Consider the following 12,144-nt stretch of genomic DNA (forward strand, 5'->3'; position numbering starts at 1 on the left):
GATCACCATGCAATTACCTCAAGTCACCCCCGTGAGCCGACGCCCCCACACAGCCCAACTATGAGGACGCAGCGTTCGCTGATGACGCCGTATACATCCGCGACTGCGAGGGAAGAGGAGAGTGTGATGCTGTGCGGCGCATTATGAGCTTCCTCGAGAGTTTCACTTTCTCTGTACATTTCAAATCAGTCCTCTGCTAACTTTCTTCTCCTCCCACAACCTTCCTTTGCTGGAGTTTTTGCTGCTCGTCACTCTGGGCTCTCTCTCTCTCTCTCTCTCGCTCTCTGTGGTGCTGACTGGCTGACACAGGAAGTGTGACGGGCTCTCTGGTGAGTCGACAGAAAGCAGAGGATCACATCATACAGCATAATACATGTTAAACACTTGGTATTTATTGGACGCCTTCCTTCGTGAACTTCTGTCGGAAGAAGACTTACCACGGAGAGTTCCATTCATTTATACAACTCGAAAAAAAGTACAAACTGTTATAAAACATGAGATTCACTTGATAATCTTACCAGACAGCGTCAGACCACGACAAAAAAATCAGAAGGCATGCGGTGAAAAAAAGGTTGTTACGCGATAATAACTGCACTCTTTAACGCTCAGTAATTGTCTTTGTGGGTGAATCGAGTGAAAAAAACAAAACATTATCTCATTGTAAATACAAGAAAACAAGGAATTAACATGATAGTTGATTCCTACAAAATGAATGATCCGCCACCATTTTTTTTTATCTCGCATAAAGCCTGGTTAAGGCAGCTGAAATGACCAGTTTAAAGCTGCATGCATCAGTGATATTGTTCCTAGCTTTCCATTTCCTCTCAGCTTAATAAGCACCTAATGGTTCTTTCTTTCTTTCTTTCTTTCTGAGCAGCAAGTAGCTGTCAAATAAACTGGAAACTATGAAGCCGCTGGTCAGTTAAAGCCACTACAAGCATAGTCAAATATTATACCTCTGTAGCTCAGGTGGCAGAAAAACAGTCTTTCCCTCTGCAGAAAACATGTCCCCCCCAGTGTCCACAGTTTAGGGTCATACAGCCGTGTACTGCCTCAGTAACACAGTCGCTAAAGCATTTGAACCAACATAAACCAGTACTGGAGTTCTTGTAGAGTCACCACATTAACACACCAATATAGGGCAAAGACACAAAAAGGTTACATTTCTATTTTTCATTTTTAGCATCTGTAGAAAAATCACCAGTAGGTGAGGAGGACACCTGTATGCATGTAACATGTGTAGTTCAGTATCTGCCTGTCCTTTGTTTTAAATGTGACCTTCTTTTTTTTTTTTTACATTCATTTTACAATGAATGGCAGCGCTTGTTGCAGGAGTTGAGTACGAATTAGTTTGATACGCCTCAACTCTGTCCCTGTGAGTCGTGTTATCTACGTTTAAACAGGTACAACAGACACAAAAATAGGCGCAGAGAGAAAAAACAACAAGACATCAAGTGTTGTTTTTAGGTCTCGAAATGAATCGTGACATTTGGTGAAAGACACTCACTTTCTGTCCCTGACGTGGGCACAATTAGCAGTCAGTTGAAAGCCAAGTCCACGCGACGTGATTCTTTTTTTGCGAGTTTTTGAAAGTGATCAGAAGTTGCAAAAATGGAAAATATTCAAAGACACGGCCAACGCATCGCAGACCCCAACCTCGTTTCCAGCATGGTGTAAATTTGATTCAAATCCGAAATGACTCCGACAGCCGGGGACACAGGACAGTGGCTCGTGGGAGACGAGAGAAAAAGACAGAAAAAGCCAAACACAAAAGTGACAGTGGGGAGACAGCACTGCTTCACTTAATGTTCAGTCGTGGATCTGGATACATGAAACGGAGCCAAACGCAGCCCGGGCTTCACGCATCATTCTCCTTGTTAGTGTGTTTTTGTGACCACGTGTGTTTTCATGCTCGTCGCGCCTTCTCCCGCTGTCCCCCCGCTGTCGCTCACTCGTGCAGTGTGAACTCACAGCAATTACGAAGACAGTAAAAAACAGCACGTCTTGCGGCGCGGGGACGCGTTTGTGCCTCGTTTTCCACCGAGCCGGTGCAGTGCGGGTCAGCTCGCCGCGGGCGCAGTCAACAACGATCACCGTGGGGTTGTGTGGGACGTCGCTGATGGAGCCATTTACAGAATGTGCATCCGCTGAATAAATAACACAATGTCACACCGGTGGCACAGTGTGGCGTGGTGATCAATTCCACAAAGACGAAGAAGAAGAACATTACGCAGCAAACAAAGAGCGACAGCGAAGGACACTCGGCACTCATTCATACTTCTAGGCATGTGGATGTTTATCTCAATAAGAAGACGAGCTTTGTTTGAGAGAAGGCTGCCGATAAACACGTTAATTGATGATTTTGGTGCGGCTCTGTTATTGTGGTGACGTACAGAGCTGAACCAAACTGTTTAACTTGGTGGAAATGGGGCTTTATGGTTACTTGGCTAAGAACAGCGAGCCAGCTATCTTGGCCTACCAGCGCGCCCAAAAAACACAGCAAATCTATATAAACTAAAATGTCAAAACTAAAGCCAATCACATGCCTCTCAGAAGGTCGTGTCCTCCTCTCCGTACCAAGGGGTGAGTCTCACTAAGGGGGGTCGGGGATTACAAACAGGCTGCTCAGGTACAAACTCAACCACGGATGAATCCAAAGAACTCAGGGAACCTGCGGGCGACCCAGATCCCTCGTACGCGTAGATCCTGAGGCAGTCAAACGGGGGAACGTACGGGTCCTGATCAGCGTCTGCCAGCCGGTCCAGAATAAACTGCTTGAAGACGTCGTCCTCGGGCCCGATGAGGTGCGACTCTCGGAGGGACATGCGTATACTGGCCCTGACGTCCTCCCTCCGCAGCCGCCGCTCCCTCCTCCTGGGGTGATGACGCAGAGGAACAACGGGCTGGCAGAAGTCCAACTCCGCTCCTCCACCTCCGTAATACAGCACCTTCTGAGACACCGTTTCGGGCAGCTCCAGCTCCTGCTCCTTCACCTCCACGCTCTGCCCCCCCTGCTGTTTCCGCCTGTGTCTCCTCACCACCAGCATGAGAACTGACAGAACTGTAGACACAACACAGTTGGAGATCATTATGGTTAAACACCAGGGCGTGAGCATGGCGAGAGAAGAGCATCCGGGGTGCCTGATGGAGCATGCGCGTCGAAAGTGATAGAAAGTGAGAGCACAATGAAAATAATAGCTTTTTTTTTAAAGCATGTGTGTGTGTGTGTGTGTGTGAAAGCAGAAATAAAAATGAAGGTCAAATTAGACTATGAGTTATCATTCTGTAATCCCGGGACTCGCAGCACTAGTTAATTTTTTCCATGTAGCACAAGAAAGGCGAAGGGGATGTTTATTATTTGGCAGTGTTTTCACCGGGTATTGTTCTCATCTGACACAATGTTAGCATAGCAGGCATCGTCATTAATCTTTCATGTGATGGGCAGAGGGAGGACACAAAGCAGCCGAGGTCATAATAAAGCTTTTCACTATGCAAACCCATCAGTGTCCCCGGATGGCATTGTTACTGATGTACCGTAACCAATATGCTCATTACCTGACATCATTGTTCCGGAGGCTTCCAGCATTTTAAAATCATAGGTTAAAGGCACACTGGTGAGTTTTTGGTTTTAAAGGCGGGGGTGGGAGATTCACATCAAACTGTAGATTTGTTAATGGCAAATCCTGCTGTTTAACACATTTTTTTTTAATGTATATATATATATATATATACTTGCCAGGATGAGGTGAGCTGGGACTGCTCTAGCTCAACAGATGAGCTGGAAAAGCAGCAACATTTTACAGTGAGAGTTGATATGAAATACAATATAAACAGGAACAAAAAAACTGGATGATTTTCTGCGAACACTTGGTATATTATCATCGGTTTCACATCTACAGCCCACAATAACACGGCCCTTTAACACTTCAATTGCTCCCAGCCTCAGTGGTCTTAAGAGGTTGGAGGTCTGCGCGGCTGAACCAAATCTGAAAAAAACTTTTTGGCTACTGACAGCTAAATATTGATGAATATTTAAAGTCAACATTTATAGTACGTCGTATGTGCTGTGTACGGCGCAGCAAAGGTGAAAGGGGAATGTAGTAAAGTAGTCTGATAAGTCCAAAGTGCACTAAAATGAATGAATAAGTAACACGGATCTGTAGCTAAAGCATTCAAGCCAAGATGAACTCGAAAATAAATAAATAAATCTAAAAAAAATATGATAAATTAAAGTATTGATTTAATGAATGTTTTCTCCGGGTTCTGCGGTTTCCTCTTACGGTCCAAAAAAAACATGCAGGGGAAACTCTAAATGAACCGTTACTCTAGGTGTGAATGTGAGAGTGAGCGGTTGTGATTTGTCCGGAGTGTGACCCGCTTTTCCCCCGTGTCAGCTGGGATTGGCTCCAGTGGCCCCACAACCCTCATGTGGAGGATAAAGGGGTAAACGTTCAAGGGACCACACTCACATAACTGATGGCATATTATCTTAACCCTTTAACACCTAAGCCTCAAAATGTCCATCTGGACTTTTTTGCCTGTGATCAATTGCTTTTGCCCATTTTTTCAGAATAAGGTTCAATTTTTTTTCAAAAGTTATTTACAATTTACTGCATGTTAAAATAAAGAAAACACAAAGATTTATTTTAAAAAAAAGACTGTAGATATAAATGACCAGGTTGTGTGTGTTAAATTTGAACAGTATAAAACATTTGTTTGAGTTTTTGTCTCAATGTGCAAAAACAGGCCAAAATAATTAACAGAAACTAAGCACAGGCGTTTTTCCAACTCTCCACGATGCTGATTTGCTGGCTTCCTGCAACAGCGTGAGCGAAAAATCAGAAACAGAAACAGTTTTCCGACAGCACAAACCGTCGCGTAATTACGATAATGCAAAGCGTCGTCCGCGATACGCTCTCTTTTAAAGGGTTAAATTCCACAATGAGAAGGATTTAAATACAAAGTCTGCAGTGTTTGCTTACCTGTGAGTGTGACCAGGCAAACAAACATCCCTAACAACGTTTGCAGGCTGACCCCCATGGACAGAGCGAGGGCCTCCACCCCCCCTGTGGGACAATGGCCGGCAGGCTGGCAGCTGCACACGCTGATGGTCAAAGTGCTGGTGCTGGAGAGAGCCGGGGAGCCGCTGTCTGTCACCACCACGGGCAGGAAATACTGGGTTCTATCCTTGCGGGTGAAAGTACTTCTGCGTGCCAAGATGCCAGCCGTATTGTCTGAAAGCGATGTCAAGAGGGAGAGGTGCACTTTTCAAGGCTCTCTTCAAGGCACGAAATAAAAAAATAAAGGGGACACAAGTGCTGCTTGCAGTTTGAGTGCTGACGTTGGTGGAGGAATTCAAAAGAGAGAGAGAGAGAGAGAGAAAAAAAAAAAGTACAACAAGTGGAGTGACACACGTAATGGGATTTTAAAACACAAACCCAAGCTCCCTGGACGCCCTGCACACCTTGTCAAATGTGATTTTCAGTGTGTGCAAAAAGTAAATCTGGAAAATCTGGTTGGGGCCACCTGAGAGGCTTTATTAAGGCTGCGAACAAAAACTTTTTGGGAATCCAATAAGTCCAGTGGCATATGGAAATGTGTTTTATTAAAAGTGCTACTTCTTGATTCATTATTCATTTCCTAGTTGCTGACTGGACTGTTGTGCTCGCCTGGCTAACCACCGCCCCCATATACGCTGCAGCACCTGCATACATTTCACTCAACTCATTCAATACATTCAAACATCCATCTGCTGCACACTTTAACAACACAGTTTTCTCCAATTTCTCCTGCCCATTCTCCTTATACCATGAAAAAAGGGTCGGCAGCCAGTCGACTTCAAGGCGAACACTCTTTCACTTTACTCACCTGAGAGGCTGTCACACACAGAAAACCAGAACCCACTGAGGGACTTCATCCCGGAACGCTCCCAAACACTTATGGGCAGCAGTATTTATTCAAATTCATAAAATATCCCTTCATTCTGCCTTTTCGCACACAGTCATAGCACAGCTCGCTGCAGCCAGCCCGAGGAAGTATTCATCTTCCTCTTACATCTTAAAGCCCTTAAATGAAAATGTCACTTATTTCGAAATCTGTTTTCGCACAGGACGTATAATATCACAAATTCAGTGCATTTTTAGGCAGATTTTTAACCACTGGCTGTGGTTAAATCGGATTGCCGTTTTATCTGCACTTGTGTTATCACTTGATCTGCATGAAGCAGCTCCGGCCTTTGTTGCCGCCATCGTCGGAGAGATCAGTCGCAGCTCGACGGAAATAAAATGTGTCACTTCCATGTGGTTTGTTTCAAGGGACGCTTCGACTATTTCAGGAAATCGGACCCAAAGTTAGACGAGATTGACGCACTTTCCACTGGAAACAAAGGGGGGCGAGAGCAGTTTGTCCAGAGATAATCTTGGAACCCATCAAACATTTTGTCTGCCAACAAATAACAAATAAGCCTCTGGGGCAAAGGGACACTTTTTTGGGGGTTTCCTGTGTAGATCTTGGCTCAGATTTAGTTTTCTGTTCACCATGTACTGTTTGCTGTCAAATGATACGTATTTGTTATATATACATATCTATTATATTATATGGTTGACGTTCAGGGAATGTTTCAGGGAACGTTCCCGCAACTAAAAGGAAACGTTCTCAGAACATTCCTGGATGTTCACCAGGTTTTTTTTTTTAACTAGGAATCAAATGAATGACTTGACTTTTAGACTGAGCTGATCATGTCAAATCAAAAGAAGTGCCTTTGCAGGAGATCCACTTTATTTGCCTTTTCTCTTCATACAGGCCGTGCATTAGGGCACTTGTTACTCCGATTGGTCGAATCAGAAATGCAAATCAGGAGCTCCTGAATTCACATCCACACGTCCGGCCAATTCTATAATCTCAACTCCAAAGGTGACATAATCTGCCGACTGACATAATTTTGTTCGACTGAGCGTCAAACGTACTCGCATCAGTGAATCAACTGTGGGAGTGGCATTCTTGTTCTCAATGATAGCAATAAGAAGATATATAGGAACTAAACTCCTCCTTTCAACACAGCAACAAGGCTGAAAGTATATTAAAGATGGGAGTTGTAATTTATGTTCACGCCTCAATGAAAACTTCCAACACATATTTAAAGATGCAGGGACCAGTTTGGAGATGCTGATGTAAGTGTAAATGCAAATGCAGTAGAAATGGTTAAAAATGCTGATCCAATGCATTTCCTCTGGTGGCCGTTTGATGCTGATGATTACAGATTAACTCTATTTTCCCTGGACAGTTTGCTTTAAAACGCTATTTTGCTGAAAACTACACACATGCTGTCCTTGTGCTTCTTTGTGACAAGCATTTGTAGGAGCACGTCTTCACCGCTGACCTTTCTTTCTTTTCTTTTCAAATTTCAATTATCTTTTCTTTTTGTTTTGAACTCTTACTTTCTGACAATAAAACTGGCTAAACGCCGCCACCAGCATCCGGAGGATGACGAGATTGCAACGTGTCCTTCACAAGCAGCCAAGGTAAGAATGCAGGATTACATTGTATTTTGGTCTCGATCAGGGATTTTCACAGTCTGAGAGTCTGGGTCTCCCTTTCAGACAAAGCTTGGAAAAAGGCACCGGATCAATCCACCGTAGTTTACTGGCAAACTTTTTGGGTCCATTTATGGATGACTACACAGAAAACATGATCACTCATTCTATTATTATTTAAACTTGTGGACGGATGCGCACCAGTCCAGTCGGAATACGCTGAACACTGTTTTTTGACGTGGTTTTAAACTGCACCAAATACAAGAAGAAAAAAAAAGAGATCCTTCCTCAGGCATTTTTCCATTTCTGACTAATAAGTGGAAGAAAAACAGTGAAAAGTGCTGAATCTCTTCAACAATCTCTTTAACCAAACTGCACATTATTCCATGTGATCTTTCTTTTGATCAGTAAGAACCAATGGAATCTTTTTTGGAAAATGGAAAATGGAAATTAAAACTGTTTGAGAGTCTGTCGGTAGTGCCAGACTCACACTCTGAAAATCGCTGGTCAAGTTTCAGACCACAATCCAGCTGAGTATGCGGGACGTACGCACGCGGCAAAAATGGATCAATTGTTTGTTTGTTTTTTGCCTAAGAAATCTTGGCAAGCAAGTTTTACAGTATAGAAATAATCTCATGAAAAAAACCCATCTCTCTTCATCGTCATAAGCTGTTACAGTTTACTTTAAGCGTTAGTCACCAGTAACAAGCTAAAACGGTTCGCATGAAATCCCAACTGCTCCTGCTGGTTTGTGTTCTTAAAGGCAGCTTAATTATTATAAGCAACCATTTCTTACATGACGGAATTGTTGTTTTTTTTGTCCTGTCTTCTTAAAACAACATTCAAATCAATTTATTCAAGAATATTTGGCTTATTTCTAGGCTTTTTGCACTGTAAAGTATGCTTCTTGTGCATGAACAGTGTAGAAACGAGTTGCAAAATCATACAGTGCATGTAAGCATATCTATAGATTTATATTATGTGTGATTCAGTATCTATTAGGGCTGGGTCAAAATGATGCTATATCGATACACCCCGGGTCAAATATCGATATTTTAATTAACAAATGAAATAAACAACCACTATTTGAGGGAAACTTGGGCTGAAGAAGAAGGAGTTTACAGCGGGATAATGGTGGAGAAAGCGACGTTAAGAGATCTACGTCCAACACATCTCTGTGTTGTGAATAAACAGAGAAATGCTGCACCTGTAACTTTTCACGTGGACAGATACCGCGATGTATTGCAATGCGATTGTCTTTCAGCGCATTGATTATCACAGAATTGTCGTCTCGTGATGCTACTGGTATCGTGGACCGTGTCTCGCCCCGTCTCCCACCTTGATTATCTCTGATGGTGAAGTTGGGATTGATGTGCTTGTCCGGGACCATGGAGAAGTAAAAGTGGTGTCCTTCCACGGGTTCATCTGCATCGACGGCGCTGAGCAGCTGAATGAACTGCGAGCCAAAAGAGAGATAGGTGCAACAATGAGTCCAAAAAGGCTGCAAATGAATTTGTGCAACTGTCAAAAAGGGGAAGAACAGAAACCCAGAAATGACTGGATGTTTCAGCACACACTCAGAGAACCACTGTTCACTTTGCGTCGCTGCTACGAGGCAAATCTTAAACATCAGTGCGTGGTAATATACATACCTCTCCTGCCTGTGTCCCCTCGCAGATATACGGCTGGTAATCTCTCGCAAGCCTTGGCACGTTGTCGTTTATGTCCAGCACTTTGATGAACACCACCACGGAGGAGGATAAATGGTTCTGAGCTGCGGGAGGTGAAGACAGACATTTACCGGACTCCACTGGGTGCATGTACTTTGTCTTAACTGCTTTGTGAAATATTTGTCAAAATAAGACTTAAGACTGGGAGGAAGTGTTTTTATCTTGAAACACGACTCTTCAAAAACAAAAAGGACGAGGATATTTCAGCGCTTAGTGAAAAACAAGACGTTGAAAACATATATATATAAAACATTAAGTTCTTGGAGAGAAATAAAAGGTTTTCCATGACAAACATGATCAACACCTTCTGTTTTTTTAGTAAATGTGCTCATTTTCTACCGTAATCTTTTTCAATCCTTACTTTATTATTCAGTAGGTAACTACTTTTTAATTCATTCATTCATTTTCATCAGTTCAACCCATTATTTGTTCATTTATTGTATTTTTTTCCACCATTTATGAAAAGCTTTTAGATAATTCCTTCAAAGGAACTGTAATGTCATGTAAGAATTACACTTTATCAAGTCATTATAGGAACAGGATGTGGCATCAGAGATTAAGGAAACACTTTAAACTGGAATAATGCTTCACTAGTCTTACTTATTCACAATTAAAATCTTTACTTACGCAATGTAAATACTATTCATTCTGTGGTAAATGGGTAGATCCTTGTGGACAACACTCTGTAAAAAAAATATTTCTATTAATAAACGATACCCCCTTCGAATTAGGAATCATTAATCCATTTCATCTTGCTTTATTTTTGGCACACATGCCTGGCACCATTGTCTCACAGCAAGAAGATTGACACATCATAGCTTATTTCTCTTCACTACTTTTAGCTACTCTAACCATTCCTGAATCATTTTAGTACTTCTTTTCATGCAATAAAACTATTTTTAGTTAGCCAATTTAACCGTCTGTTACTTTTAGTTGATGGGTAATTGTTGTTAGAATAGATATTAATATAACTATGGCGGTAGGTCGATAAATACCATGTATATTAAAAGTTTGTACGGTGGACACGTGTTGCAGAGGGCAAGTGAGGTGCAGTAGATGAGTTTGACAAAAAGGTTTTGAGTGTTTTTGAACACTTTTATGTCATGACAGGAACTTTTCTTTATGTTGCTTCATGAATTTGTTTTCGAAAACGATATCCCAAGAGGATTAAATACATTTTCGGCTACCTATTCACACCTACTAACCGTTTTTCATGCATTAAAGAGATGGTTGTTTTACATAATATACACTGCAGGACACATTGTCCTTCAGCTGAGCGTGTGTGCCCACTTTAAAAAATACAGTCACCCTGGTGACCCTCAGGTTAAGGTTAAATATAAACGTACAGCACAATGTTCCTCTTACTTGTCTCCTTAGCTTCAACAGTCACATTATGCCAGTTTGCGGTCTCTCGGTCCAGAGCTCTAACAACCGTGATCGTTCCATTGTTTGGGTCCATTTTGAAAGCTTTTGTGGAATCACTCCTTTTGTCAAGTGAATATCTGAAAAAAAAATAAAAAAATCACACATTTAGCAGGCAAGGTTGTTTTCTGGGCAAACAAAACACTGCAATGCCACAGGGAGAATAATTAGGCAAACTGCTCAATTTTTTAATTTGTTGACAGATATCCAACAAAGAGAATAAACACACACACACGGAGACACACGGGCGAACGTGGTGTGACAGCAACAACGCTGTCAAAACAGATGAGCCTCACACAGATGGCAAAGACACACAGTTTGTGTGTTGTTTTTTTTAAATATGTGCTTAATTGAATATTATTTTAATCTGGCCGCAGACTTTTTTTCTATTTGCCATAAGTGAAGAAACGCAATTTACAAACAGTGAGACAGTGAAAACGTTGCCAGGAGAAACAAAATAAATGTCTTTGAAACTGAATAATAGTCTTCCAACACAATGGCACCGGTGGTGCAGCTGTTGCGAGCAAATACAAACACGTTTTTATGTCTGCTTCTGTGGCAGAGGGAGACAAGTGAGGGTCTGTACTCTTTCTATGTTATAAATCAACTTTAAAAAAAAAAAAAAATAGGCCATATGGTGGAATAGTGGCCAGCGCTGTCATCTTACAGTTGGCGACCCAATCTGACACTTGCCTACCGGAGTCCAAAAATATTGCAGAGGTTAATTGGACACTAAATTGACCACAGAGTGTGAGTGTGAGTAATTCTCTATGTCGGCCCTGTGATGGACTGACGACCTGTCCCAACCTTTCGCCCTATGTCAGCTGCGATTGGCTCCAGCTCCGTCACCCTCATGTGGGGGATAAAGCGGTAGAAAACTGAATGACACGTCAAAGCAGAACAATCCCAGTGATAGAGTCGAAGTGTTTTCTGTAAAAACCCAGAGAGTGCGGGGCAGCGGGTCCCGAGGACCGGGGGTTGAGAAACACTGGCGTATATGGAACATCCTGATCACAGAGCTTAGTGATCACGAAGCTTTGCATCAGTCGTGCCTCGCATTGCCACTCCCACAAAGTCAGGAGAGTGATGTCAGTCGATGTTTGAACTCGAGAGGAGTATTTGCTGGTTGTGTTGTAACAGGCAGAATGTGCTCGAGTCATGAGTCACTCACATAGTTATAGTGTTTGTTTCCTGATCAGGTTAGTCTAAATCTCACAGCCTGCAGCTCTAATATATCATCAACAGTCTAGATTCTCCTCTTCTTATACGCTTTCACACCACCTACATACATTTAATGCTTGTTGATGTGCGATTATAAGAAGAAATAAAAGAAATAAAAACCACTCTGAACAGTGAGTCACTTCTACGAGCCACTTTGTTGATAACGATTTACTAGAACTGTGGGAAAACCCCAAAAATGTCAGCCTGAATTTCTTAATCAATGAGACTCTCTCACCAAA

General features: G+C 42.3%; 1 protein-coding gene across 2 annotated transcripts in view; it reads right to left on the minus strand.

The window, feature by feature from the left end:
* Positions 1-370: 370 nt before the first annotated feature.
* cdh19 (cadherin 19, type 2) overlaps positions 371-12,144 on the minus strand; it is a 29,510-nt gene continuing 17,736 nt past the window's right edge. The window contains exons 8-13 of one of the 2 annotated variants that reach the window (XM_044039687.1): positions 10,628-10,764; positions 9,185-9,306; positions 8,871-8,988; positions 4,983-5,234; positions 3,737-3,778; positions 3,034-3,061 (exon numbers count right to left, since the gene is read on the minus strand). In XM_044039687.1, the coding sequence (XP_043895622.1) occupies positions 3,762-3,778; positions 4,983-5,234; positions 8,871-8,988; positions 9,185-9,306; positions 10,628-10,764 (646 nt within the window). In that variant the 3' untranslated portion in view covers positions 3,034-3,061; positions 3,737-3,761. Of the gene's footprint in view, positions 3,062-3,736; positions 3,779-4,982; positions 5,235-8,870; positions 8,989-9,184; positions 9,307-10,627; positions 10,765-12,144 lie in introns of both variants that reach the window. The other variant, XM_044039686.1, reaches the window with a different exon arrangement.

This window comes from Solea senegalensis, linkage group LG12 (assembly GCF_019176455.1).
Source record: "Solea senegalensis isolate Sse05_10M linkage group LG12, IFAPA_SoseM_1, whole genome shotgun sequence".
Taxonomy (NCBI): domain Eukaryota; kingdom Metazoa; phylum Chordata; class Actinopteri; order Pleuronectiformes; family Soleidae; genus Solea; species Solea senegalensis.